General features: G+C 51.2%; 2 protein-coding genes, 1 non-coding gene and 1 pseudogene across 5 annotated transcripts; all 4 read right to left on the reverse strand.

The window, feature by feature from the left end:
• Positions 1 to 9,112: 9,112 nt before the first annotated feature.
• Positions 9,113 to 9,287, reverse strand: LOC149970167 (U2 spliceosomal RNA; annotated as a pseudogene).
• LOC149970168 (uncharacterized) lies at positions 9,266 to 14,694 on the reverse strand. Of its 3 annotated transcripts, none has more exons than XM_090228642.1 (3): positions 13,347 to 14,694; positions 12,852 to 12,975; positions 9,266 to 10,280 (listed from the first exon to the last, which is right to left on the reverse strand). In XM_090228642.1, the coding sequence occupies exons 1-2, from the start codon at positions 14,548 to 14,550 to the stop codon at positions 12,893 to 12,895; spliced, it is 1,287 nt and encodes a 428-aa protein (XP_090084768.1). In that variant the 5' UTR covers positions 14,551 to 14,694; the 3' UTR covers positions 9,266 to 10,280; positions 12,852 to 12,892. The 3 variants fall into 3 exon arrangements, with proteins under 3 accessions (XP_090084768.1, XP_090084767.1, XP_090084770.1); XM_090228644.1 differs by having other exon boundaries at positions 10,147 to 10,280; positions 12,848 to 12,975; XM_090228641.1 differs by having other exon boundaries at positions 9,266 to 12,975.
• A 1,106-nt stretch (positions 14,695 to 15,800) lies between these two features.
• LOC149970169 (uncharacterized) lies at positions 15,801 to 21,531 on the reverse strand. Its single transcript, XM_090228640.1, has 2 exons — positions 19,883 to 21,531; positions 15,801 to 19,509 (listed from the first exon to the last, which is right to left on the reverse strand). The coding sequence occupies exons 1-2, from the start codon at positions 21,084 to 21,086 to the stop codon at positions 19,427 to 19,429; spliced, it is 1,287 nt and encodes a 428-aa protein (XP_090084766.1). The 5' UTR covers positions 21,087 to 21,531; the 3' UTR covers positions 15,801 to 19,426.
• A 653-nt stretch (positions 21,532 to 22,184) lies between these two features.
• Positions 22,185 to 22,373, reverse strand: LOC149970170 (U2 spliceosomal RNA). Its single transcript, XR_016493779.1, has one exon. It is a non-coding gene; the product is annotated as a U2 spliceosomal RNA (small nuclear RNA).
• Positions 22,374 to 23,684: the final 1,311 nt, after the last annotated feature.

Raw genomic sequence — 23,684 nt, forward strand, 5'->3', positions numbered from 1 at the left:
AGGGTAGCCTAGTGGTTAGAGTGTAGTGGGGGCAGGGTAGCCTAGTGGTTACAGTGTAGAGGGGGCAGGGTAGCCTAGTGGTTAGAGTGTAGAGGTGGCAGGGTAGCCTAGTGGTTAGAGTGTAGAAGGGGCAGGGTAGCCTAGTGGTTACAGTGTAGAGGGGGCAGGGTAGCCTAGTGGTTAGAGTGTAGAGGTGGCAGGGTAGCCTAGTGGTTAGAGCGCAGAGGCGGCAGGGTAGCCTAGTGGTTAGAGTGTAGAGGGGGCAGGGTAGCCTAGTGGTTAGAGTGTAGAGGCGGCAGGGTAGCCTAGTGGTTAGAGCGTAGAGGCGGCAGGGTAGCCTAGTGGTTAGAGTGTAGAGGCGGCAGGGTAGCCTAGTGGTTAGAGCGTAGAGGCGGCAGGGTAGCCTAGTGGTTAGAGTGTAGAGGCGGCAGGGTAGCCTAGTGGTTAGAGTGTAGAGACGGCAGGGTAGCCTAGTGGTTAGAGTGTAGAGGTGGCAGGGTAGCCTAGTGGTTAGAGCGCAGAGGCGGCAGGGTAGCCTAGTGGTTAGAGTGTAGAGGCGGCAGGGTAGCCTAGTGGTTAGAGTGTAGAGGTGGCAGGGTAGCCTAGTGGTTAGAGTGTGGAGGTGGCAGGGTAGCCTAGTGGTTAGAGTGTAGAGGTGGCTAGATGATAAAGGGAGTCTAGATAATCAAGGGAGTCTAGATGATAAAGGGAGTCTAGATCATAGATGATAAAAGGAGTCTAGATGATAAAGGGAGTCTAGATGATAAAGGGAGTCTAGATGATAAATGGAGTCTAGATGATAAAGGGAGTCTAGATCATAGATGATAAAGGGAGTCTAGATGATAAATGGAGTCTAGATCATAGATGATAAAGGGAGTCTAGATCATAGATGATAAAGGGAGTCTAGATCATAGATGATAAAGGGAGTCTAGATCATAGATGATAAAGGGAGTCTAGATGATAAATGGAGTCTATGTCACGACTTCTACCGAGGGTAACTTCTCTCCCTGTTCGGGCGGCGCTCGGCGCTCGGCGTCGCCGGTCTACTAGCCACTACCGATCCCTTTTTCTTTTTCTGGTTGTTTTGTCTGTGTTCCTTTTCACACCTGGTTTTCAATTGCTTTGATTTCTGTGGGTATATAGGGCAGCTGTTACCTGCCGTAATTCGTGCAGGATTAGACTTGTGTGTATTGCGTTCGATGGTATTTGATGTTTGTTGTTTTTTTCGCATTTACGCACGTGTATGTAAAGTGTCGGAACGGTGTTAGTTCCTCCGTGTGTTTGCACGATTATTCGAGAGCGTAGTTTGGGGATTTTTGTTCTGTGCCATTTGCATTGCTGGACTATTATTAAACACGCTCCTCAGACATCCCTGCTCTCCTGCGCCTGACTCCTACACCTCTCACCAAGACGCATGTTATCACAGAATCCTGCACCAATATAATTATGGAGTCAGCAGGAGCGGACGCACTTCCAGGGTCCGTGGAGGAGCGAGTTCAACACCACACGGCAGTGTTACACCGACTGAGGACCGCCATGGATCAGGTGATGGCGACGATGGAGAGATGGGAGAGAGGTGGCCTTCCCACACCGTTATCAGCTACACCCCAACCAGTACCACTACCCTCTCCTTCATTGCCTGAGCACAGTGGAATTCGACTCGCCCTCCCGAGGGAGTATGATGGGACGGCGGCCGGGTGCCAGGGTTTCTTACTCCAGATGGACCTATACCTGGCGACCGTTCGTCCGGCTCCTTCGGGGGGTGAGAGCGTGAACGCCCTCGTCTCCTGCCTCGCAGGTAAAGCCCTGGAGTGGGCCAACGCGGTGTGGAACGATCCTGACTCGGCGAGGGACCACTACCCAGAGTTCACCCGCCGCTTTCGGGCCGTGTTTGATCACCCACCTGAGGGTCGAGCGGCGGGTGAACGGCTGTTCCATCTGAGGCAGGAGAGGAGGAGTGCTCAGGACTTTGCTCTAGAGTTCCGGACCTTGGCCGCTGGCGCGGGATGGAACGACAGGGCCTTGATCGATCACTATAGGTGTAGTTTGCGTGAGGACGTCCGTAGGGAGCTGGCCTGTAGAGACACCACCCTGTCCTTGGACCAATTGATCGACATGTCCATTCGGTTGGACAACTTGCTGGCGACCCGTGGACGTCCAGATCGGGCTCTGTCAGTTCCATCTCCCAGCTCCACCACTCCAACACCCATGGAGCTAGGAGGTGCTTCAGCGAGGGCGACCGGAGGAGGGGGCCTTTCCTGTGCCAGCTGTGGTCGCAGAGGGCACACTGCTGACCGGTGCTGGGGGGGTCCCCCCGGGAGTCGAGACGCCAGGCCGAGCACTGCCCGGACACCTCAGGTGAGTCGGCACCAGGCTCACCCAGAGCCCCCTGTTGGTCACGTGTATGTATGGATTGTTTTTCCTAAATTTTCCCCTCTTTCCCGGCATAAGGCGCTAGTAGATTCAGGCGCGGCGGGGAATTTTATTGACCGCGGTTTAGCGAACAGGTTAGGGATTCCCCTTGTTCAGCTGGATAAACCCTTCCCAGTGCACGCCTTAGATAGCCGACCATTAGGGTCAGGGCTAGTCAGGGAGGCCACGGCTCCACTGGATATGGTTACGCAGGAGGGTCATGAGGAGAGAATTAGTCTCTTCCTCATTGATTCTCCTGCGTTTCCGGTGGTGTTGGGGATCCCCTGGTTGGCCCGTCACAACCCCAGGATTTCGTGGCAACAGAGGGCTCTACAGGGGTGGTCGGAGGAGTGCTCAGGCAGGTGTGTAGGAGTTTCCATCGGTGCTACAACGGTGGAGAGTCCAGACCAAGTCTCCACCGTGCACATTCCCTCAGAATATGCCGATTTGGCTATCGCCTTCTGTAAAAAGAAGGCGACCCAATTACCACCTCATCGACGAGGGGATTGTGCGATAAATCTCCTGGTAGGCGCTGCACTTCCCAGGAGTCACGTGTATCCCCTGTCACAGGAGGAGACGGTGGCTATGGAGACATACATATCGGAATCTCTGGGGCAGGGGTTCATTCAGCCCTCCATCTCACCTGCCTCCTCGAGTTTCTTTTTTGTGAAGAAGAAGGAGGGTGGTCTGCGTCCGTGCATTGACTATAGAGGTCTAAATTCCATCACGGTGGGGTATAGTTACCCGCTACCTCTCATTGCCACGGCGATTGAGTCATTTCACGGAGCACGGTTTTTCACAAAACTGGATCTCAGGAGTGCATATAACTTGGTGCGTATCCGGAAGGGAGATGAGTGGAAGACGGCGTTTAGTACCACATCCGGCCATTAGGAGTACCTCGTCATGCCGTACGGTTTGAAGAATGCTCCAGCAGTCTTCCAATCTTTTGTGGATGAGATTCTCAGGGATCTGCACGGTCAGGGTGTGGTGGTTTACATCGATGATATTCTGGTCTATTCCGCTACACGGGCCGCGCATGTGTCTCTGGTGCGCAGGGTACTTGGGAGACTGTTGGAGCATGACCTGTACGTCAAGGCTGAGAAATGCTCGTTCTTCCAACAGGCCGTCTCCTTCCTTGGATATCGCATTTCCACATCGGGGTTGGTGATGGAGGATGACCGCATTGCAGCCGTGAGTAATTGGCCGACTCCAACCACGGTAAAGGAGGTGCAGCGGTTCTTAGGGTTTGCCAACTACTACCGGAGGTTTATCCGGGGTTTTGGGCAGGTGGCTGCGCCCATTACGTCACTGCTGAAGGGGGGGCCGACGCGTCTGGGGTGGTCGGCTGAGGCGGACAGGGCTTTTGGTCGCCTGAAGGCTCTTTTTACCTCGGCTCCCGTGCTGGCGCATCCGGACCCCTCTTTGGCATTTATAGTGGAGGTGGACGCATCCGAGGCTGGGGTTGGAGCCGTGCTCTCCCAGCGCTCGGGTGCGCCACCGAAGCTCCGCCCCTGTGCTTTCTTTTCTCAGAAGCTCAGCCCGGCGGAGCGAAACTATGACGTGGGGGATCGGGAGCTGCTAGCTGTTGTCAGAGCCCTGAAGGTGTGGAGACATTGGCTTGAGGGGGCCCAGCACCCTTTCCTCATCTGGACTGACCACCGTAATCTAGAGTACATTCGGGCAGCGAGGAGACTGAACCCTCGTCAGGCAAGGTGGGCCATGTTTTTCACCCGATTTAGGTTTACCATCTCCTATAGACCAGGCTCCCAGAACACTAAGGCAGACGCACTGTCCCGACTATATGATACGGAGGAGCGGGCCATTGATCCTGCGCCCATCCTCCCGGCTTCTTGTTTAGTGGCACCTGTAAGGTGGGAGGTGGACGCAGACATTGAGCGAGCATCGCGTGTTGAGCCCACTCCACCACAATGTCCAGCGGGACGGGTGTATGTTCCGCTGGAGGTTAGAGACAGGTTAATTTGGTGGGCTCACACATCCCCCTCCTCTGGTCATCCGGGGATTGGGAGGACGGTGCGATGTCTTAGTGGGAAGTACTGGTGGACCACTTTAGCCAAGGACGTGAGGGTTTATGTGTCCTCCTGCTCAGTGTGCGCTCAGTGCAAGGCTCCTAGGCACCTGCCCAGAGGGAAGTTACAACCCCTTCCCGTTCCACAGCGGCCTTGGTCACACCTGTCGGTTGACTTCTTGACCGATCTGCCACCGTCACAGGGCAACACCACAATCCTGGTCGTTGTGGATCGGTTTTCTAAGTCCTGTCGTCTCCTCCCTTTGCCCGGTCTCCCTACGGCCCTACGGACGGCGGAGGCTCTGTTTACTCACGTCTTCCGGCACTACGGGGTGCCTGAGGATATTGTTTCTGATCGGGGTCCCCAGTTCACGTCCAGGGTGTGGAAGGCATTCATGGAACGTTTGGGGGTCTCGGTCAGCCTGACCTCTGGGTTTCACCCCGAGAGTAATGGGCAGGTGGAAAGAGTGAACCAGGATGTGGGTAGGTTTCTGCGGTCGTATTGCCAGGACCGGCCAGGGGAGTGGGCGAAGTACATCCCCTGGGCGGAGATGGCCCAGAACTCACTCCCCCACTCCTCTACGAACCTGTCGCCCTTCCAATGTGTGTTGGGCTATCAGCCGGTCCTGGTACCATGGCATCAGAGCCAGACCGAGGCTCCTGCGGTGGACGATTGGGTGAAACGCTCAAGGGAAACCTGGGAGGCCGCCCATGGGTACCTTAAACGGGCCGAAGCACGGCAGAAGGCCAGTGCCGACCGCCATCGCAGCGAGGCCCCGGTGTACACACCGGGGGACCGGGTCTGGCTCTCGACCCGAAACCTGCCCCTCCACCTGCCCTGCCGGAAGCTGGGTCCGCGGTTTGTGGGGCCATTCAAAGTCCTGAGGAGAATAAACGAGGTGTGTTATAGGTTACAGCTCCCCCCGTATTACCGTATTAACCCCTCGTTTCATGTGTCTCTCCTCAGGCCGGTGGTGGCTGGTCCGCTTCAAGAAGATGAGGTGCGGGAGGTCCCTCCGCCCCCCCTGGACATCGGGGGGGCGCCGGCGTATGCAGTTCGGTCCATACTGGACTCGAGGCGTCGGGTGGGGGGTCTTCAGTACCTCGTGGACTGGGAGGGGTACGGTCCGGAGGAGAGATGCTGGGTGCCGGTGGAGGACGTACTGGATCCTCCTATGCTAAGGGAGTTTCACCGCCTCCATCCGGATCGCCCTGCGCCTCGTCCTCCGGGTCGTCCTCGAGGCCGGCGTCGTCGCGCTGCGGGAGCCGCGCGTCAGGGGGGGGGTACTGTCACGACTTCTACCGAGGGTAACTTCTCTCCCTGTTCGGGCGGCGCTCGGCGCTCGGCGTCGCCGGTCTACTAGCCACTACCGATCCCTTTTTCTTTTTCTGGTTGTTTTGTCTGTGTTCCTTTTCACACCTGGTTTTCAATTGCTTTGATTTCTGTGGGTATATAGGGCAGCTGTTACCTGCCGTAATTCGTGCAGGATTAGACTTGTGTGTATTGCGTTCGATGGTATTTGATGTTTGTTGTTTTTTTCGCATTTACGCACGTGTATGTAAAGTGTCGGAACGGTGTTAGTTCCTCCGTGTGTTTGCACGATTATTCGAGAGCGTAGTTTGGGGATTTTTGTTCTGTGCCATTTGCATTGCTGGACTATTATTAAACACGCTCCTCAGACATCCCTGCTCTCCTGCGCCTGACTCCTACACCTCTCACCAAGACGCATGTTATCACAGTCTAGATGATAAAGGGAGTCTAGATCATAGATGATAAAGGGAGTCTAGATGATAGATGATAAAGGGAGTCTAGATCATAGATGATAAAGGAAGTCTAGATCATAGATGATAAAGGGAGTCTAGATCATAGATGATAAAGGGAGTCTAGATCATAGATGATAAAGGGAGTCTAGATCATAGATGATAAAGGGAGTCTAGATCATAGATGATAAAGGGAGTCTAGATCATAGATGATAAAGGGAGTCTAGATGATAAAGGGAGTCTAGATGATAAATGGAGTCTAGATGATAAAGGGAGTCTAGATCAAAGATGATAAAGGGAGTCTAGATCATAGATGATAAAGGGAGTCTAGATCATAGATGATAAAGGGAGTCTAGATCAAAGATGATAAAGGGAGTCTAGATCAAAGATGATAAAGGGAGTCTAGATCAAAGATGATAAAGGGAGTCTAGATGATAAAGGGAGTATAGAGCTGTCGTGATACGAAACCTTCAGCCCCGCCCCTTGGCCGGCAGCGGGGTGCTAGAGGTGGTTAGCGTCCCCTTCCCTGAATTGGACAGAGCACTATAGATACTTCAGGTTATCTCGGTATAACCTGGACCGCTCGCGTAGCCCTGCCTCTCTTTCTATATCGAAGAGTTGTCCGCGTAGAGAGGTCTTTTGCCTTGTCACTCTCAACGGTCTAGCTCTAGCTGGGATGTGTGAACCCCACCTTTATCCTCTAGACTCTTTGTTTCACCACTAATTGATCCCTGAGTTGTTATTAAGCACTAGTCCTACCAGTCTCTATATGATTTCCCTGTGGTTGAGTGTTTCCCCTCTGTGATGTATCTAGTTTAAAGTGTGAAGACCTTTAGTCAACTTAGTCTCACTACTCTGCCCGTCGGCTATGTATCGCTTGGAAAATAAAACTTAGATAGATCGATAAGACAATTAAATGAATCACTACTGGACACACCTTCCTCCTTGTCTTTTAATGGTAACTCATTCTGTCATAGAGCATTGATCCCCATTTCCAGTGTCCCGGTAGCGGGGAGTGTCAGGGTTGTTATCTCCCGTGCCGTTAACTGTCTTGGGAGGGCGTTTTACTCGAGACAAAATAAGACTACCGTTTATTTTTGAAAACACTCTGTTTTTTGTCTTTTTACAATCAAACACACTTCAAAATACACAATTTGTTACTCGGTCACACACAGCGTTAATCAAAAACATGCAAATGACTTAATGCTCTTATAAAATGCCTGGTACAATGATAACACTTATCTCTATATTTAAATACTTATAATAGTTATTGAATTACCTTTGAGAGATGACGAGGAGACCCACGAGATCAGGAGCAGAGTTTCACTCGGTCAGAGTTCTGTTAAGAATTTAGATAGGTAGCGACTCCCCTCTACTGGCTGAGAGGTTGAATTGGAGTCGGTGCTTTACTAAATTGAGAGATTCAAGTTTGGCTCGGATGGGAGAACCCGCTGGTGATTCCCTGCCCCAAATGGAATACCAAAAAGTCTGTGTCCGCAACGAGGTCGCGATACTGAGCTCAATCGAGAGGCTACAGAGAACTCTCTGGATATATTTGCATCAGCACCCACGTACCTGGCGCAAAACCACAGGGTCAATTCAGACATCCATAAGAGAAAGCAAGGGATAGCCTTAAGGACTAGAGTGCCTCTCAACCCCGTTGAACTACCGCAGTGTCAATGGCTCGCAACGAGGTCGAGATGCTGAGCTCAATCGAGAGGCTACAGAGAACTCTTCTGGATATATTTGCATCAGCACCCACGTACCTGGCGCAAAACCACAGGGTCAATTCAGACATCCATAAGAGAAAGCAAGGGATAACCTTAAGGACTAGAGTGCCTCTCAACCCCGTTGAACTACCGCAGTGTCAGTGGCTCGCAACGAGGTCGAGATGCTGAGCTCAATCGAGAGGCTACAGAGAACTCCTCTGGATATATTTGCATCAGCACCCACGCGCCTGGCGCAAAGCGACAAAACAACTGTTCAATAGTTAAACGGTATATCGGAGAGTCACTTTTCAGATCCAACAAATTAGAATATTTTAAGTAATTTGAGTCAGGTGTCAATTTACCCGAAGTCAAATGGTTGTCTAAATGAATTCAGAATTCAAGAAGTCAGCGCCAAAGTAATGGCAAATGTCTCTTTTATATACCTTTTGATTCTCTGCACCCGATCCGCTGCTCCTCCCATTCCCTCAGAGCAGAGAGGATGATGACATATCTTACAACAGGAAATACTTTTCTTACAGTGCATATATGGGCCTCTGGTTATGACAGAGCCTATTACTCTATCGGCAATGAGTCTATCAGCTGTTCCCATTCAGGGGTGTCACTTGAGGCAGAGGGTGATTCTTCCTGACAACAGTCAGGTTCAATAGTTAATGTTGTAACTACTTTATTACTTAGCTCTGTGTGTATATTTATATATATATATATACCACCTAACCCAGAGAAGCAATCTACTTTATTACTTAGCTCTGTGTGTATATTAATGTTTTAACTACTTTATTACTTAGCTCTGTGTGTATATTTATATATATATATATATATATATATATATATACCACCTAACCCAGAGAAGCAATCTACTTTATTACTTAGCTCTGTGTGTATATTTATATATATATATATATATATACCACCTAACCCAGAGAAGCAATCTACTTTATTACTTAGCTCTGTGTGTATATTAATGTTTTAACTACTTTATTACCTAGCTCTGTGTATATTTGCAATGTTGAGGAAAGTTTGCAAGTCCCGTGTGACGAAAAATCTTTGATTATAAGACGAACGCACCCCATTCCCAACAGCTATCGTAGTCAGTAAAACGGTGACCGATTTGATTTGACCAGCACTATCTTGCTCAATGTGAAGATGCAAAATATAGATCAACGTGATTTCTCTTTACAATGAAAGGGGGTGCACCGTTCCTGGAGGTACTGCAATACCAGGTCGATGCGTGGAGTGGACGGAGCAAGCCCCTATTCCATCTCCCTATTCCAAAAATCAATTTAATATATGGTCCCCAGATAGGGGACGTATCAGATATTAAACTGATAAGAACAGATTTTTTCTTTTGGAAAAGTTTTATTGACACATTTCCTTTAAAAACAGCTCATACATTTTTTACATCATTGATACATAAAAACGGCAACAAAGCATAAAACACAGCATTTGAAAGTTACATTTAAATTTGTTAAAAAGTACATGTTGTTAAAACCAATGAAAACAACCATGGATAAAAGTACTTTCCTTGTAAAAACATCACATCTGTAAAAGCCATTTAAAATGTGTACTAATGATCTAACAAAGGTAAAACATTTTTAAGACATGAAAAACCATGTTAAAAAGTCACTTTGTTAAAAGGCTGTCTTCAGTCCCTTGTACAGGAGGGGGGTGAGTCTTTATCAAGCTCACCTCATCCTGCTCTTCTGAATAGATCATCGTCCCGTCCTTCGGGGCCCAGAGGAGATCCCTCCCCTAGGCGCATCGCCCTAGGCGCCGCAGCGCTGTCAGGCCGTGGCCGCCGGGACCTAGGGTGTTGTGGGGGACCCTTCGCCTGGGGTCGAGGCCCCCTTCCTTCCGTACCACCCCAGGGCTTCCGTGGCTACCATGGCCACTGCCTGGGGGGTGGTCTCTACGTTTTTCGCTACCAGCAGGTTACGGGAGGACCACAGTGCTTCCTTCAGGCACGTGAGGGTGGGCCAGAGCTTGGCGAAGGCCTTCGATGGAATGGGCCTTCGGCCCACCCCATACAGCACGAGCTGAGGTGTTAGGTCCTCCCCTGCTGGCAGACACGAGGTGATCAGGGGGCCTGCTTCCTTCCACAGGTCCCTGGCGGCTCTGCACTCCCAGAGCATGTGCCTCACCGACTCTTCTTGGCCGCAGCCTGGTCGGGGGCACGCGGATGTCCTCGCCATGCCCCGTGAGTGCATAACGGCCCTGACCGGGAGGATCTCGTGGGCGACCATCCAGGACAGGTCCCGATGCCGATTCAGGAGAGCAGGATGGGCCACGTTGCGCCAAACCGTTGTGGGCTCACCTATAGCGAGCCCGCGCACTGGACACACTGGTTCCCGATCCTGCACAAGAGAGAGAAGAGAGCGGTGTTTTGTTAAAACCGTGACTGTTTCTTTTTCCAGTTTAAAATGTCTTAAAAACTTCTGGAGCTGGGCGTAGTGCGGGGGTAGCAGGAAAGAGACTGGGGCTCGCAGGTCGACTGGGATCAGCCTCAGAGTCCTGAGGTAAGATCCCAGCCAGAACCGTGCGAGGGCCTGGGTCTTGTTGTTGACCGGGGAGGTGGCAAGAGTCAGATGTAACGCTGTGTAGCGGCTGCCCAGGAACAAGTAGAGGTCAGGCAAGCCTTTCCCCCCCTTGGACCTGGGCCTCTTGACCACCTCCCTCCTCAGCCTCTCCCACTTGCCTCCCCACAGGAAGTAAAACAGCGTCCGCTCCAGGTCTAAAATGCTCCTTCGAGGGGGGATAAAAACAGAACTGATTAATAAAAGCACAGGTAAAATCACAGCTTTAATGATTAAAACCTTGCCCTCAAAAGTCAGCTGTCGTAGTCCCCAAAAACCCAGTCTCTGTCTTACCGTCCCCAGGATTCCGCTCCAGTTACCGCTCCCTCCTCCCCCCCGGTCAAACTTTACCCCCAGTACCCTTATGTCCGTCAGTTTAACTGTCAGAGGTAGTCTGGTCAAGTCTGGGTCTGCCCACGGTCCGAAGAATTGGGCCTCTGTCTTGTCTCTGTTCAGTCTCGCCCCAGAGGCTCGTCCGTACCAGTCAGTCCTGTCCAGAGTCCTGTCGACGGATAAAAGGTCGGTACATAAAATGTTGACGTCGTCCATGTAAAAGACGCACTTGGCGGTCATCCCCCCACTCCCCGGGATACCCACCCCACTGATCCCTTGGTCCCTTCTCAAGACCTGTGCCAGTGGTTCAATACAGGCCACGAACAGAAGGGGAGATAACGGACAGCCCTGACGGACGCCGCAGTGTACTCCCACTGCTTTTGACAGATGCCCATTTACAAGGATTTTGCTGGTGATGTCCCCGTACAGCAGTCCCACCCAAGCTAAGAACCTGTCCGGGAAACCCATTTTTTGCAGTACCTTAAAGAGGTACTGGTGCGAGACCCGATCAAAGGCTTTTTCAAAATCTAAATTTAGGACTACAAGCCGCATGTTTCTGTCTCTCGCATAACAGATGGCATCTCGGATCAGTATCAGGCTGTCCGTGATCTTCCTTCCGGGCACGGCACAGGTTTGGTCCGGGTGGATCACCTCCCCTAAAACAGAAGACATTCTGAGTGTTAAAACCTTGGTAAAAAGTTTACAATCAAAGTTTAAAAGGGTAATCGGTCTCCAGTTTTTCAGGTCCGTCCTGTCGTTTTTCTTATGTAAAAGAGTCACGATCCCCACTCTAAAACTGTCGGGTAGTCTGTCGAGGTGTTCGAAGTCAGTAAAAACAGTCAGAAGTTCGTCGGCTAAAACATCCCAAAAGGTCAGATAAAACTCCAAAGGGAGGCCGTCCTCCCCCGGTGATTTACCTCTCTTAAAACGTTTCAGTCCTTGGTCGATTTCTGTCCTCGTCAGGTCTTTTTTCAGGTCGTCTGTATTGGGTAAGGTCTTGTCGATGTATGTTAAAAGGTCCCCCATTGTTCCCTCGCACACATCTTTTACCCCAAACAGTTCCCCATAAAAGTCCTCGACCACTTCCTTTATTCCCTCTGTGTCTGTTTTTAAAACCCCGTCCTTGTTTCTCAATCCTGTCATAATCCTACCCTTACTAATTATTTTCTTAAAAAAGTACCTAGTGCACTTCTCCCCCTCTTCTAATTCCCTTTCCTTGCTTCTTAAAATAACCCCCTTGCTTCTCTGTTCTGCTAAAAGTGCCATTTCCTTCTTTACTTCTTTAATTTCTTGGTTAAAATCAAGGCCCTGTTGGCATAGGTTAAAATACCTTTCCAGTCGCTTTTGCTGTCCCACCATGCGTCTATCTTTTTCTCTGCTTTTTTCCTTTCCTATCTCTCTAAAGAAGGTTCTTGTCCTTTCCTTCACCATTTCCCACCACTGTGCTCGCGTGTCAAAGAAGTCCTGTAGCGTCTGCCACTGGCTGAACTGCTCTCTGTACTGACTAACTACTCTATCATCTTCTAGAAGGGAGCAGTTCAGTTTCCAGGGCCCTCTTCCCACAGTCACACCCGAAGATAGTGAAAGGGTGCACGTCAGCATTACGTGGTCTGAGAAGAAAGCAGGGGTTATTCTAGCATCAGTTGGGGGACAGTCCCGGGTAAACAGATAATCAATGCGAGAGGCTCTGGTGCCATCACCACTGGTCCAGGTGAAGCCCTCCTCTCTTGGATGCAGGGTTTTAAAACAGTCAGTCAGTTTAAAATCCCTGCACAGCACTTGCAATAAAACACTTGACCTGTCTACCTTAAAATCCCCTCCTGCCCCTCTCCTGTCTGCTCTGCTTAAAACACAATTAAAATCCCCACCCACCACTAGAGGATCCCTCCCTAGCATGTGGGACTGCAGGTCCTCTAAAAGTGCACACCGGTCATGTTTATCGTTAAAACCATACACGTTTAGCACGTTAAAATCCCTCCCCATAAAAGTACAGTTGGCTAAAAGAGCACGCCCACCTACCACCACTGTGCTCCCCTTCACCACCACCTGTGGGGTCTTGATTAAAATGGCAACACCGTCGTTCTTGTTAAAATTGGAACCACTCCAAATGGAGGGCCCGTGCCGCCACTTATCCTCCCATTTCCTGTAAGAGGATAAAAAGGGTAGACCACACTCCTGTAGTAAAAACACATCAGAGTTAAACCTTTCTAAAAAGGATAAAACCGACTGTGCTCTTGTTGCTGTCTTTACGCTCCTCACGTTTATAGTGGTGATTTTAAAAGCCATGAAAGGGGTGAGTAAAAACAGTGCTAGAAGAAAAGCCATTGAAAAGTTAAGGGGGTTAGTCTTCAGGGACTTTCTCTCTCTCCCTCCGGGGTAAGGGGGTTTGGAAGGGAGAGGAGGTTAAAACAGGACTTAAAAAGGAGACTTGATTGGGGGAGTTGGAGGGGAAGGTTCTGGGTTCTTCCTCCCCCTGGGAGCTCTCCCACTCCACCTTTCCCTTTTTCTCCTCACCCTGTTCGGGGTCAGAGAGCTCCTCAGCGTTTCTTTTACGTAGGGGGAGGTGTTCCTTACTCTCCCCCTCCTCTCCCGTACCTTCTGACACAGTCTCCATGGTGCTTTCCGACACCGACCCTATGATGTCTGACCCACTTGGGGAGCTTTCGCTAAACATCTCTCCGGAGCCGTCTTTCTCGGCCCTTTCTCCTTCAGGGGTCACATTAGTCTGGGGCAGGGGGATTGGGGTGGGGAGGGTTTTGTCCTCTCCTCCCACTTCTTCCACCACTGCACCTTCCGCGCCCTCCACTACAGCCACCACCACCGGCTCCACCACTGTCTCCTCTACCACCACTACCGGCTCCACTACTGCCTCCTCCTCCACCACCACCGGCTCCTCCACTACCACCTCGGCAACTGCCGTTCCAGCCCTCTGGCGCTCGAAAGCCCGGTCCGCGGCCGCCCACTCCCTCCTTCCAGCCTTGGCCCTGTTGGCCCAGGAGGAGGGGCAGTCGCGGATGAGGTGGGACCGCTCGCCACAGAGGTTGCACGACCTTCCGTTCGTGCACTCCTCGTAGCGGTGGCCCACCTCCCGGCACTTCATGCAGACGACCTTCTGACAGGCGTCTGCAAGGTGGCCATGTTCACCACACTTACGGCACAGCTTGGGCTGGTCCTGGTAGTGAACATGGCCCCTGTTCTCTCCGAGGACTATGGTGGATGGGATGGCTTTCAACCCACCATAGCCCCCAGGGTCCTCCCTTTGCTGGACAGTGACCCTCCAGGCCCCTGTCCAGATCCCATCAAGGTCTTTTACCTGGATCAGGGGACCCTTCACGTTGCAGTACCTGCCCAGCCATACTGCAACGTCCTCCGGCTGTACGGTTTCATTGTACATACGGACAATAACGGTTTTAATGCTATTATCCGTCAGCTTGGTCACCTCAAACATCGCTGTGAGGGACCCCTGGGTGTTCAGGGCGTTCTGGAGTTTCCCCCAGAACTCCCTCAGGAAGCTGGCGTTGGCAAAACTGACATCGAAGCCCTTCCTATAGGGGAGGGCTAAGATGCAGTTTACCTGCGCGGGATGAAAGCCGAGCTCTTTCTGGAGGAATTTTCTGGAGAAATCCAATCGGGATAGCTCCATTATTTTTCCTCCCCTCTCCTTTAGAAGGAGGCGCACTGCATGGTGCCTCCTCATGCCAGCCTGTGCTGCTGACATGATGGAGGCCCACTCCCTTTACAGCCCAACACCAGTGAGAGGGGAGGGGAGGGGGAAGGGAAGGGGAAAGGGAGAGGAAGGGGTGTAAAACAGCCAAGGAACTAGCAGGCTCAGCCAGACTGTGCTGAACAGGGCCTACCAGTACCACGGGACACACAACAAACTATCTAGCACAGCACCAAACTAATCTTATCAACAATGGGAAGGGACACAAGGAGGGATTTTTTTTTTTTTTTTTTTTGTGTGTAATTTTTAAATTAAATTTTCCCCGGAGGGGAAAGGCACGAAGGGGAAGGACAATAATGAACAAAACAAACAAAAACGGGGGGAGGGGGGGTGGGGCGAGCTAACAAACAAACAAATTTAGGTAAGGGGAATTAAGGGGATAACAAAAAGGAACACTGACCAACACAACACCTGCCAAACTTGAGGGCCGAGAGAGCTAGCAGGCCAGGCCAAGCTAACCAGCTAGCAAGCCTCACCAGTAGGCCAGGCCAAGCCAACCAGCTAGCAAGCCTCACCAGTAGGCCAGGCCAAGCCAACCAGCTAGCAAGCCTCACCAGTAGGCCAGGCCAAGCCAACCAGCTAGCAAGCCTCGCCAGTAGGCCAGGCCGAGCCGACCAGCTAGCAAGCCTCACCAGTAGGCCAGGCCAAGCCAACCAGCTAGCAAGCCTCACCAGTAGGCCAGGCCAAGCCAACCAGCTAGCGAGCCTCACCAGCAGACCAGGTCAAGCCAACCAGCTAGCAAGCCGGCAGGCCAAAGGTCCCCCAGTTGACAACACAAGACAAGAAACAGAGACAAAAGGCAATTTAGGGGGTGAACTAGTAAGTACAAGGTGGATGGGAAAATACTGTCAGACAAACGCACAACAATGCAATGCCTGCCACGCCTAAAGGGCCAGGAGGCTAGCGTTCCAACAAGCCAGAAAGCCCCTCCGGCTAGCAGGCAACACAAAACTCAAAACAGTAGGAAATAATTGAAGGGGGGGAGGGTAGGATACAAGGGGGAGGAGAGGTACAAAACAGGACAAACAAGGGGAAACTGAAATTTAAATTAAAATAAGAAAGAAAAGGACCAGAGGGCCTTCAAACTCACCCTACAGGTGCTGGTGCACCTGTAGTCCACCACCAGACCCACCACCTAACCCAGGACAAAAATAATAGTGAAACAATACAATAATGATTTTAAACAAAAGTAAATAGCACAATCTCCCGGGCGCCCTATCAGATATTAAACTGATAAGAACAGATTTTTTTCTTTTGGAAAAGTTTTATTGACACATTTCCTTTAAAAACAGCTCATACATTTTTTACATCATTGATACACATAAAAACGGCAGCAAAGCATAAAACACAGCATTTGAAAGTTACATTTAAATTTGTTAAAAAGTACATGTTGTTAAAACCAATGAAAACAACCATGGATAAAAGTACTTTCCTGGAAAACATCAAATCTGTAAAAGCCATTTAAAATGTGTACTAATGATCTAACAAAGGTAAAACATTTTTAAGACATGAAAAACCATGTTAAAAAGTCACTTTGTTAAAAGGCTGTCTTCAGTCCCTTGTACAGGAGGGGGGTGAGTCTTTATCAAGCTCACCTCATCCTGCTCTTCTGAATAGATCATCGTCCCGTCCTTCGGGGCCCAGAGGAGATCCCTCCCCTAGGCGCATCGCCCTAGGCGCCGCAGCGCTGTCAGGCCGTGGCCGCCGGGACCTAGGGTGTTGTGGGGGACCCTTCGCCTGGGGTCGAGGCCCCCTTCCTTCCGTACCACCCCAGGGCTTCCGTGGCTACCATGGCCACTGCCTGGGGGGTGGTCTCTACGTTTTTCGCTACCAGCAGGTTACGGGAGGACCACAGTGCTTCCTTCAGGCACGTGAGGGTGGGCCAGAGCTTGGTGAAGGCCTTCGATGGAATGGGCCTTCGGCCCACCCCATACAGCACGAGCTGAGGTGTTAGGTCCTCCCCTGCTGGCAGACACGAGGTGATCAGGGGGCCTGCTTCCTTCCACAGGTCCCTGGCGGCTCTGCACTCCCAGAGCATGTGCCTCACCGACTCTTCTTGGCCGCAGCCTGGTCGGGGGCACGCGGATGTCCTCGCCATGCCCCGTGAGTGCATAACGGCCCTGACCGGGAGGATCTCGTGGGCGACCATCCAGGACAGGTCCCGATGCCGATTCAGGAGAGCAGGATGGGCCACGTTGCGCCAAACCGTTGTGGGCTCACCTATAGCGAGCCCGCGCACTGGACACACTGGTTCCCGATCCTGCACAAGAGAGAGAAGAGAGCGGTGTTTTGTTAAAACCGTGACTGTTTCTTTTTCCAGTTTAAAATGTCTTAAAAACTTCTGGAGCTGGGCGTAGTGCGGGGGTAGCAGGAAAGAGACTGGGGCTCGCAGGTCGACTGGGATCAGCCTCAGAGTCCTGAGGTAAGATCCCAGCCAGAACCGTGCGAGGGCCTGGGTCTTGTTGTTGACCGGGGAGGTGGCAAGAGTCAGATGTAACGCTGTGTAGCGGCTGCCCAGGAACAAGTAGAGGTCAGGCAAGCCTTTCCCCCCCTTGGACCTGGGCCTCTTGACCACCTCCCTCCTCAGCCTCTCCCACTTGCCTCCCCACAGGAAGTAAAACAGCGTCCGCTCCAGGTCTAAAATGCTCCTTCGAGGGGGGATAAAAACAGAACTGATTAATAAAAGCACAGGTAAAATCACAGCTTTAATGATTAAAACCTTGCCCTCAAAAGTCAGCTGTCGTAGTCCCCAAAAACCCAGTCTCTGTCTTACCGTCCCCAGGATTCCGCTCCAGTTACCGCTCCCTCCTCCCCCCCGGTCAAACTTTACCCCCAGTACCCTTATGTCCGTCAGTTTAACTGTCAGAGGTAGTCTGGTCAAGTCTGGGTCTGCCCACGGTCCGAAGAATTGGGCCTCTGTCTTGTCTCTGTTCAGTCTCGCCCCAGAGGCTCGTCCGTACCAGTCAGTCCTGTCCAGAGTCCTGTCGACGGATAAAAGGTCGGTACATAAAATGTTGACGTCGTCCATGTAAAAGACGCACTTGGCGGTCATCCCCCCACTCCCCGGGATACCCACCCCACTGATCCCTTGGTCCCTTCTCAAGACCTGTGCCAGTGGTTCAATACAGGCCACGAACAGAAGGGGAGATAACGGACAGCCCTGACGGACGCCGCAGTGTACTCCCACTGCTTTTGACAGATGCCCATTTACAAGGATTTTGCTGGTGATGTCCCCGTACAGCAGTCCCACCCAAGCTAAGAACCTGTCCGGGAAACCCATTTTTTGCAGTACCTTAAAGAGGTACTGGTGCGAGACCCGATCAAAGGCTTTTTCAAAATCTAAATTTAGGACTACAAGCCGCATGTTTCTGTCTCTCGCATAACAGATGGCATCTCGGATCAGTATCAGGCTGTCCGTGATCTTCCTTCCGGGCACGGCACAGGTTTGGTCCGGGTGGATCACCTCCCCTAAAACAGAAGACATTCTGAGTGTTAAAACCTTGGTAAAAAGTTTACAATCAAAGTTTAAAAGGGTAATCGGTCTCCAGTTTTTCAGGTCCGTCCTGTCGTTTTTCTTATGTAAAAGAGTCACGATCCCCACTCTAAAACTGTCGGGTAGTCTGTCGAGGTGTTCGAAGTCAGTAAAAACAGTCAGAAGTTCGTCGGCTAAAACATCCCAAAAGGTCAGATAAAACTCCAAAGGGAGGCCGTCCTCCCCCGGTGATTTACCTCTCTTAAAACGTTTCAGTCCTTGGTCGATTTCTGTCCTCGTCAGGTCTTTTTTCAGGTCGTCTGTATTGGGTAAGGTCTTGTCGATGTATGTTAAAAGGTCCCCCATTGTTCCCTCGCACACATCTTTTACCCCAAACAGTTCCCCATAAAAGTCCTCGACCACTTCCTTTATTCCCTCTGTGTCTGTTTTTAAAACCCCGTCCTTGTTTCTCAATCCTGTCATAATCCTACCCTTACTAATTATTTTCTTAAAAAAGTACCTAGTGCACTTCTCCCCCTCTTCTAATTCCCTTTCCTTGCTTCTTAAAATAACCCCCTTGCTTCTCTGTTCTGCTAAAAGTGCCATTTCCTTCTTTACTTCTTTAATTTCTTGGTTAAAATCAAGGCCCTGTTGGCATAGGTTAAAATACCTTTCCAGTCGCTTTTGCAGTCCCACCATGCGTCTATCTTTTTCTCTGCTTTTTTCCTTTCCTATCTCTCTAAAGAAGGTCCTTGTCCTTTCCTTCACCATTTCCCACCACTGTGCTCGCGTGTCAAAGAAGTCCTGTAGCGTCTGCCACTGGCTGAACTGCTCTCTGTACTGACTAACTACTCTATCATCTTCTAGAAGGGAGCAGTTCAGTTTCCAGGGCCCTCTTCCCACAGTCACACCCGAAGATAGTGAAAGGGTGCACGTCAGCATTACGTGGTCTGAGAAGAAAGCAGGGGTTATTCTAGCATCAGTTGGGGGACAGTCCCGGGTAAACAGATAATCAATGCGAGAGGCTCTGGTGCCATCACCACTGGTCCAGGTGAAGCCCTCCTCTCTTGGATGCAGGGTTTTAAAACAGTCAGTCAGTTTAAAATCCCTGCACAGCACTTGCAATAAAACACGACCTGTCTACCTTAAAATCCCCTCCTGCCCCTCTCCTGTCTGCTCTGCTTAAAACACAATTAAAATCCCCACCCACCACTAGAGGATCCCTCCCTAGCATGTGGGACTGCAGGTCCTCTAAAAGTGCACACCGGTCATGTTTATCGTTAAAACCATACACGTTTAGCACGTTAAAATCCCTCCCCATAAAAGTACAGTTGGCTAAAAGAGCACGCCCACCTACCACCACTGTGCTCCCCTTCACCACCACCTGTGGGGTCTTGATTAAAATGGCAACACCGTCGTTCTTGTTAAAATTGGAACCACTCCAAATGGAGGGCCCGTGCCGCCACTTATCCTCCCATTTCCTGTAAGAGGATAAAAAGGGTAGACCACACTCCTGTAGTAAAAACACATCAGAGTTAAACCTTTCTAAAAAGGATAAAACCGACTGTGCTCTTGTTGCTGTCTTTACGCTCCTCACGTTTATAGTGGTGATTTTAAAAGCCATGAAAGGGGTGAGTAAAAACAGTGCTAGAAGAAAAGCCATTGAAAAGTTAAAAGGGGGTTAGTCTTCAGGGACTTTCTCTCTCTCCCTCCGGGGTAAGGGGGTTTGGAAGGGAGAGGAGGTTAAAACAGGACTTAAAAAGGAGACTTGATTGGGGGAGTTGGAGGGGAAGGTTCTGGGTTCTTCCTCCCCCTGGGAGCTCTCCCACTCCACCTTTCCCTTTTTCTCCTCACCCTGTTCGGGGTCAGAGAGCTCCTCAGCGTTTCTTTTACGTAGGGGGAGGTGTTCCTTACTCTCCCCCTCCTCTCCCGTACCTTCTGACACAGTCTCCATGGTGCTTTCCGACACCGACCCTATGATGTCTGACCCACTTGGGGAGCTTTCGCTAAACATCTCTCCGGAGCCGTCTTTCTCGGCCCTTTCTCCTTCAGGGGTCACATTAGTCTGGGGCAGGGGGATTGGGGTGGGGAGGGTTTTGTCCTCTCCTCCCACTTCTTCCACCACTGCACCTTCCGCGCCCTCCACTACAGCCACCACCACCGGCTCCACCACTGTCTCCTCTACCACCACTACCGGCTCCACTACTGCCTCCTCCTCCACCACCACCGGCTCCTCCACTACCACCTCGGCAACTGCCGTTCCAGCCCTCTGGCGCTCGAAAGCCCGGTCCGCGGCCGCCCACTCCCTCCTTCCAGCCTTGGCCCTGTTGGCCCAGGAGGAGGGGCAGTCGCGGATGAGGTGGGACCGCTCGCCACAGAGGTTGCACGACCTTCCGTTCGTGCACTCCTCGTAGCGGTGGCCCACCTCCCGGCACTTCATGCAGACGACCTTCTGACAGGCGTCTGCAAGGTGGCCATGTTCACCACACTTACGGCACAGCTTGGGCTGGTCCTGGTAGTGAACATGGCCCCTGTTCTCTCCGAGGACTATGGTGGATGGGATGGCTTTCAACCCACCATAGCCCCCAGGGTCCTCCCTTTGCTGGACAGTGACCCTCCAGGCCCCTGTCCAGATCCCATCAAGGTCTTTTACCTGGATCAGGGGACCCTTCACGTTGCAGTACCTGCCCAGCCATACTGCAACGTCCTCCGGCTGTACGGTTTCATTGTACATACGGACAATAACGGTTTTAATGCTATTATCCGTCAGCTTGGTCACCTCAAACATCGCTGTGAGGGACCCCTGGGTGTTCAGGGCGTTCTGGAGTTTCCCCCAGAACTCCCTCAGGAAGCTGGCGTTGGCAAAACTGACATCGAAGCCCTTCCTATAGGGGAGGGCTAAGATGCAGTTTACCTGCGCGGGATGAAAGCCGAGCTCTTTCTGGAGGAATTTTCTGGAGAAATCCAATCGGGATAGCTCCATTATTTTTCCTCCCCTCTCCTTTAGAAGGAGGCGCACTGCATGGTGCCTCCTCATGCCAGCCTGTGCTGCTGACATGATGGAGGCCCACTCCCTTTACAGCCCAACACCAGTGAGAGGGGAGGGGAGGGGGAAGGGAAGGGGAAAGGGAGAGGAAGGGGTGTAAAACAGCCAAGGAACTAGCAGGCTCAGCCAGACTGTGCTGAACAGGGCCTACCAGTACCACGGGACACACAACAAACTATCTAGCACAGCACCAAACTAATCTTATCAACAATGGGAAGGGACACAAGGAGGGATTTTTTTTTTTTTTTTTTTGTGTGTAATTTTTAAATTAAATTTTCCCCGGAGGGGAAAGGCACGAAGGGGAAGGACAATAATGAACAAAACAAACAAAAACGGGGGGAGGGGGGGTGGGGCGAGCTAACAAACAAACAAATTTAGGTAAGGGGAATTAAGGGGATAACAAAAAGGAACACTGACCAACACAACACCTGCCAAACTTGAGGGCCGAGAGAGCTAGCAGGCCAGGCCAAGCTAACCAGCTAGCAAGCCTCACCAGTAGGCCAGGCCAAGCCAACCAGCTAGCAAGCCTCACCAGTAGGCCAGGCCAAGCCAACCAGCTAGCAAGCCTCACCAGTAGGCCAGGCCAAGCCAACCAGCTAGCAAGCCTCGCCAGTAGGCCAGGCCGAGCCGACCAGCTAGCAAGCCTCACCAGTAGGCCAGGCCAAGCCAACCAGCTAGCAAGCCTCACCAGTAGGCCAGGCCAAGCCAACCAGCTAGCGAGCCTCACCAGCAGACCAGGTCAAGCCAACCAGCTAGCAAGCCGGCAGGCCAAAGGTCCCCCAGTTGACAACACAAGACAAGAAACAGAGACAAAAGGCAATTTAGGGGGTGAACTAGTAAGTACAAGGTGGATGGGAAAATACTGTCAGACAAACGCACAACAATGCAATGCCTGCCACGCCTAAAGGGCCAGGAGGCTAGCGTTCCAACAAGCCAGAAAGCCCCTCCGGCTAGCAGGCAACACAAAACTCAAAACAGTAGGAAATAATTGAAGGGGGGGAGGGTAGGATACAAGGGGGAGGAGAGGTACAAAACAGGACAAACAAGGGGAAACTGAAATTTAAATTAAAATAAGAAAGAAAAGGACCAGAGGGCCTTCAAACTCACCCTACAGGTGCTGGTGCACCTGTAGTCCACCACCAGACCCACCACCTAACCCAGGACAAAAATAATAGTGAAACAATACAATAATGATTTTAAACAAAAGTAAATAGCACAATCTCCCGGGCGCCCTATCAGATATTAAACTGATAAGAACAGATACTACACTTGATCTTAGCCAAAAGGCCGAGAAGCGATACCCACAATGGTTTCGGGACGAAGTGGCCGTTCTCCGACACGTCAAATTCGAATATGTTTACGTCACAATGAGCTCTGTATGCTTTTTGTTTTCCATAAAAAATAGAATGCTTTCAATAAATGGTGACATGGAGGGGGAGTTGATCAACGCCAGGAATGACCACGTTCGACTGTTACAATGTAACACATTTGTAGGTTCTAAGAACACGTGGTCGTCCGCCCTCCAATCAGAAATGAGAGAAAGCGTTGTTACGTTAAAACCAGATCAACAGCTAAATTTGAATAATAATATATTGCGCGCGTGTGTGTGTGTGGGGGGGGGGGGGGGGGCAATTTGGAGATAATAATATTGACGTAACATTTGATCTTGTATCAAGTATATCTGGTAGCGTTGCTGCCACAAACGAACTGAAGCAATTGTCCACTTGGTGGTGCCAGAGTTCCACCGACCGTCGCTTTTTCCTGGTTGTCCTGTGGTTGTCCTGTGTGGTACAGAAAAATGCATTTCAATATTGAACCACTTGACTTCAAGACATCGTCAACGAAAATAACGTGAACAATAAAAATAGCTCTCTAAGGAGAGAGAGAGAGAAGGATGGGGATGGGGGAGAGAGAGAGAAGGATGGGGATGGGGGAGAGAGAGAGAAGGATGGGGATGGGAGAGAGAGAATGATGGGGATGGGGGAGGGAGAGAGAAGGATGGGGATGGGAGAGAGAGAAGGATGGGGATGGGAGAGAGAGAAGGATGGAGATGGGGGAGAGAGAAGGATGGGGATGGGAGAGAGAGAAGGATGGGGATGGGAGAGAGAGGAAGATGGGGATGGGAGAGAGAGAAGGATGGGGATGGGGAGAGAGAGGAGGATGGGGAATGGGGGAGGGAGGGAGGGAGGGAGGGAGGGAGGGAGGGAGGGAGGGAGTGAGGGAGGGAGGGAGGGAGGGAGGGAGGGGGAGGGAGGGAGGGAAGGAAGGAAGGAAGGAAGGAAGGAGAGAGAAGGATGGGGATGGGGGAGAGAGAGAGAAGGTTGGGGATGGGAGAGAGAGAAGGATGGGGATGGGGGAGAGAGAGGAGTGTTGTATTTCTCCATCATCTTGCGTCACAAACCCACACTTCACAACGAATCAGTAATCATTGCCCTACTGTCTCTCTCGCTCTACTCAGCCTCCCGAGAGAAAACAGGAAGTTCCTTCCCCTCTGTTCCAGAGACCTTGAGTTTCTATCAGAGCTGTGTGCATCTTGTAAACCTCTTCCCTGTTCGCTCAACACATCTGGTATATTTTATTGACATCATTCAAACTCCATTGTGAGAAATA

The sequence above is a fragment of the Oncorhynchus mykiss genome, unplaced genomic scaffold (genome assembly GCF_057628025.1).
Source record: "Oncorhynchus mykiss isolate SJ-2025 unplaced genomic scaffold, ASM5762802v1 scaffold93, whole genome shotgun sequence".
In the NCBI taxonomy this organism is placed as follows: Eukaryota; Metazoa; Chordata; class Actinopteri; order Salmoniformes; family Salmonidae; genus Oncorhynchus; species Oncorhynchus mykiss.

Bases quoted from the DNA above. Each gene is read 5' to 3' on its own strand.
- LOC149970169 (XM_090228640.1), bottom strand. From the start codon at position 21,086: ATGTCAGCAGCACAGGCTGGCATGAGGAGGCACCATGCAGTGCGCCTC. The intron at 19,510-19,882 runs GTGAGGAGAAAA...ATCCTCTTACAG, and splicing joins GCTCTCTGACCCCGAACAGG to GAAATGGGAGGATAAGTGGC.
- LOC149970168 (XM_090228642.1), bottom strand. From the start codon at position 14,550: ATGTCAGCAGCACAGGCTGGCATGAGGAGGCACCATGCAGTGCGCCTC. The intron at 12,976-13,346 runs GTGAGGAGAAAA...ATCCTCTTACAG, and splicing joins GCTCTCTGACCCCGAACAGG to GAAATGGGAGGATAAGTGGC.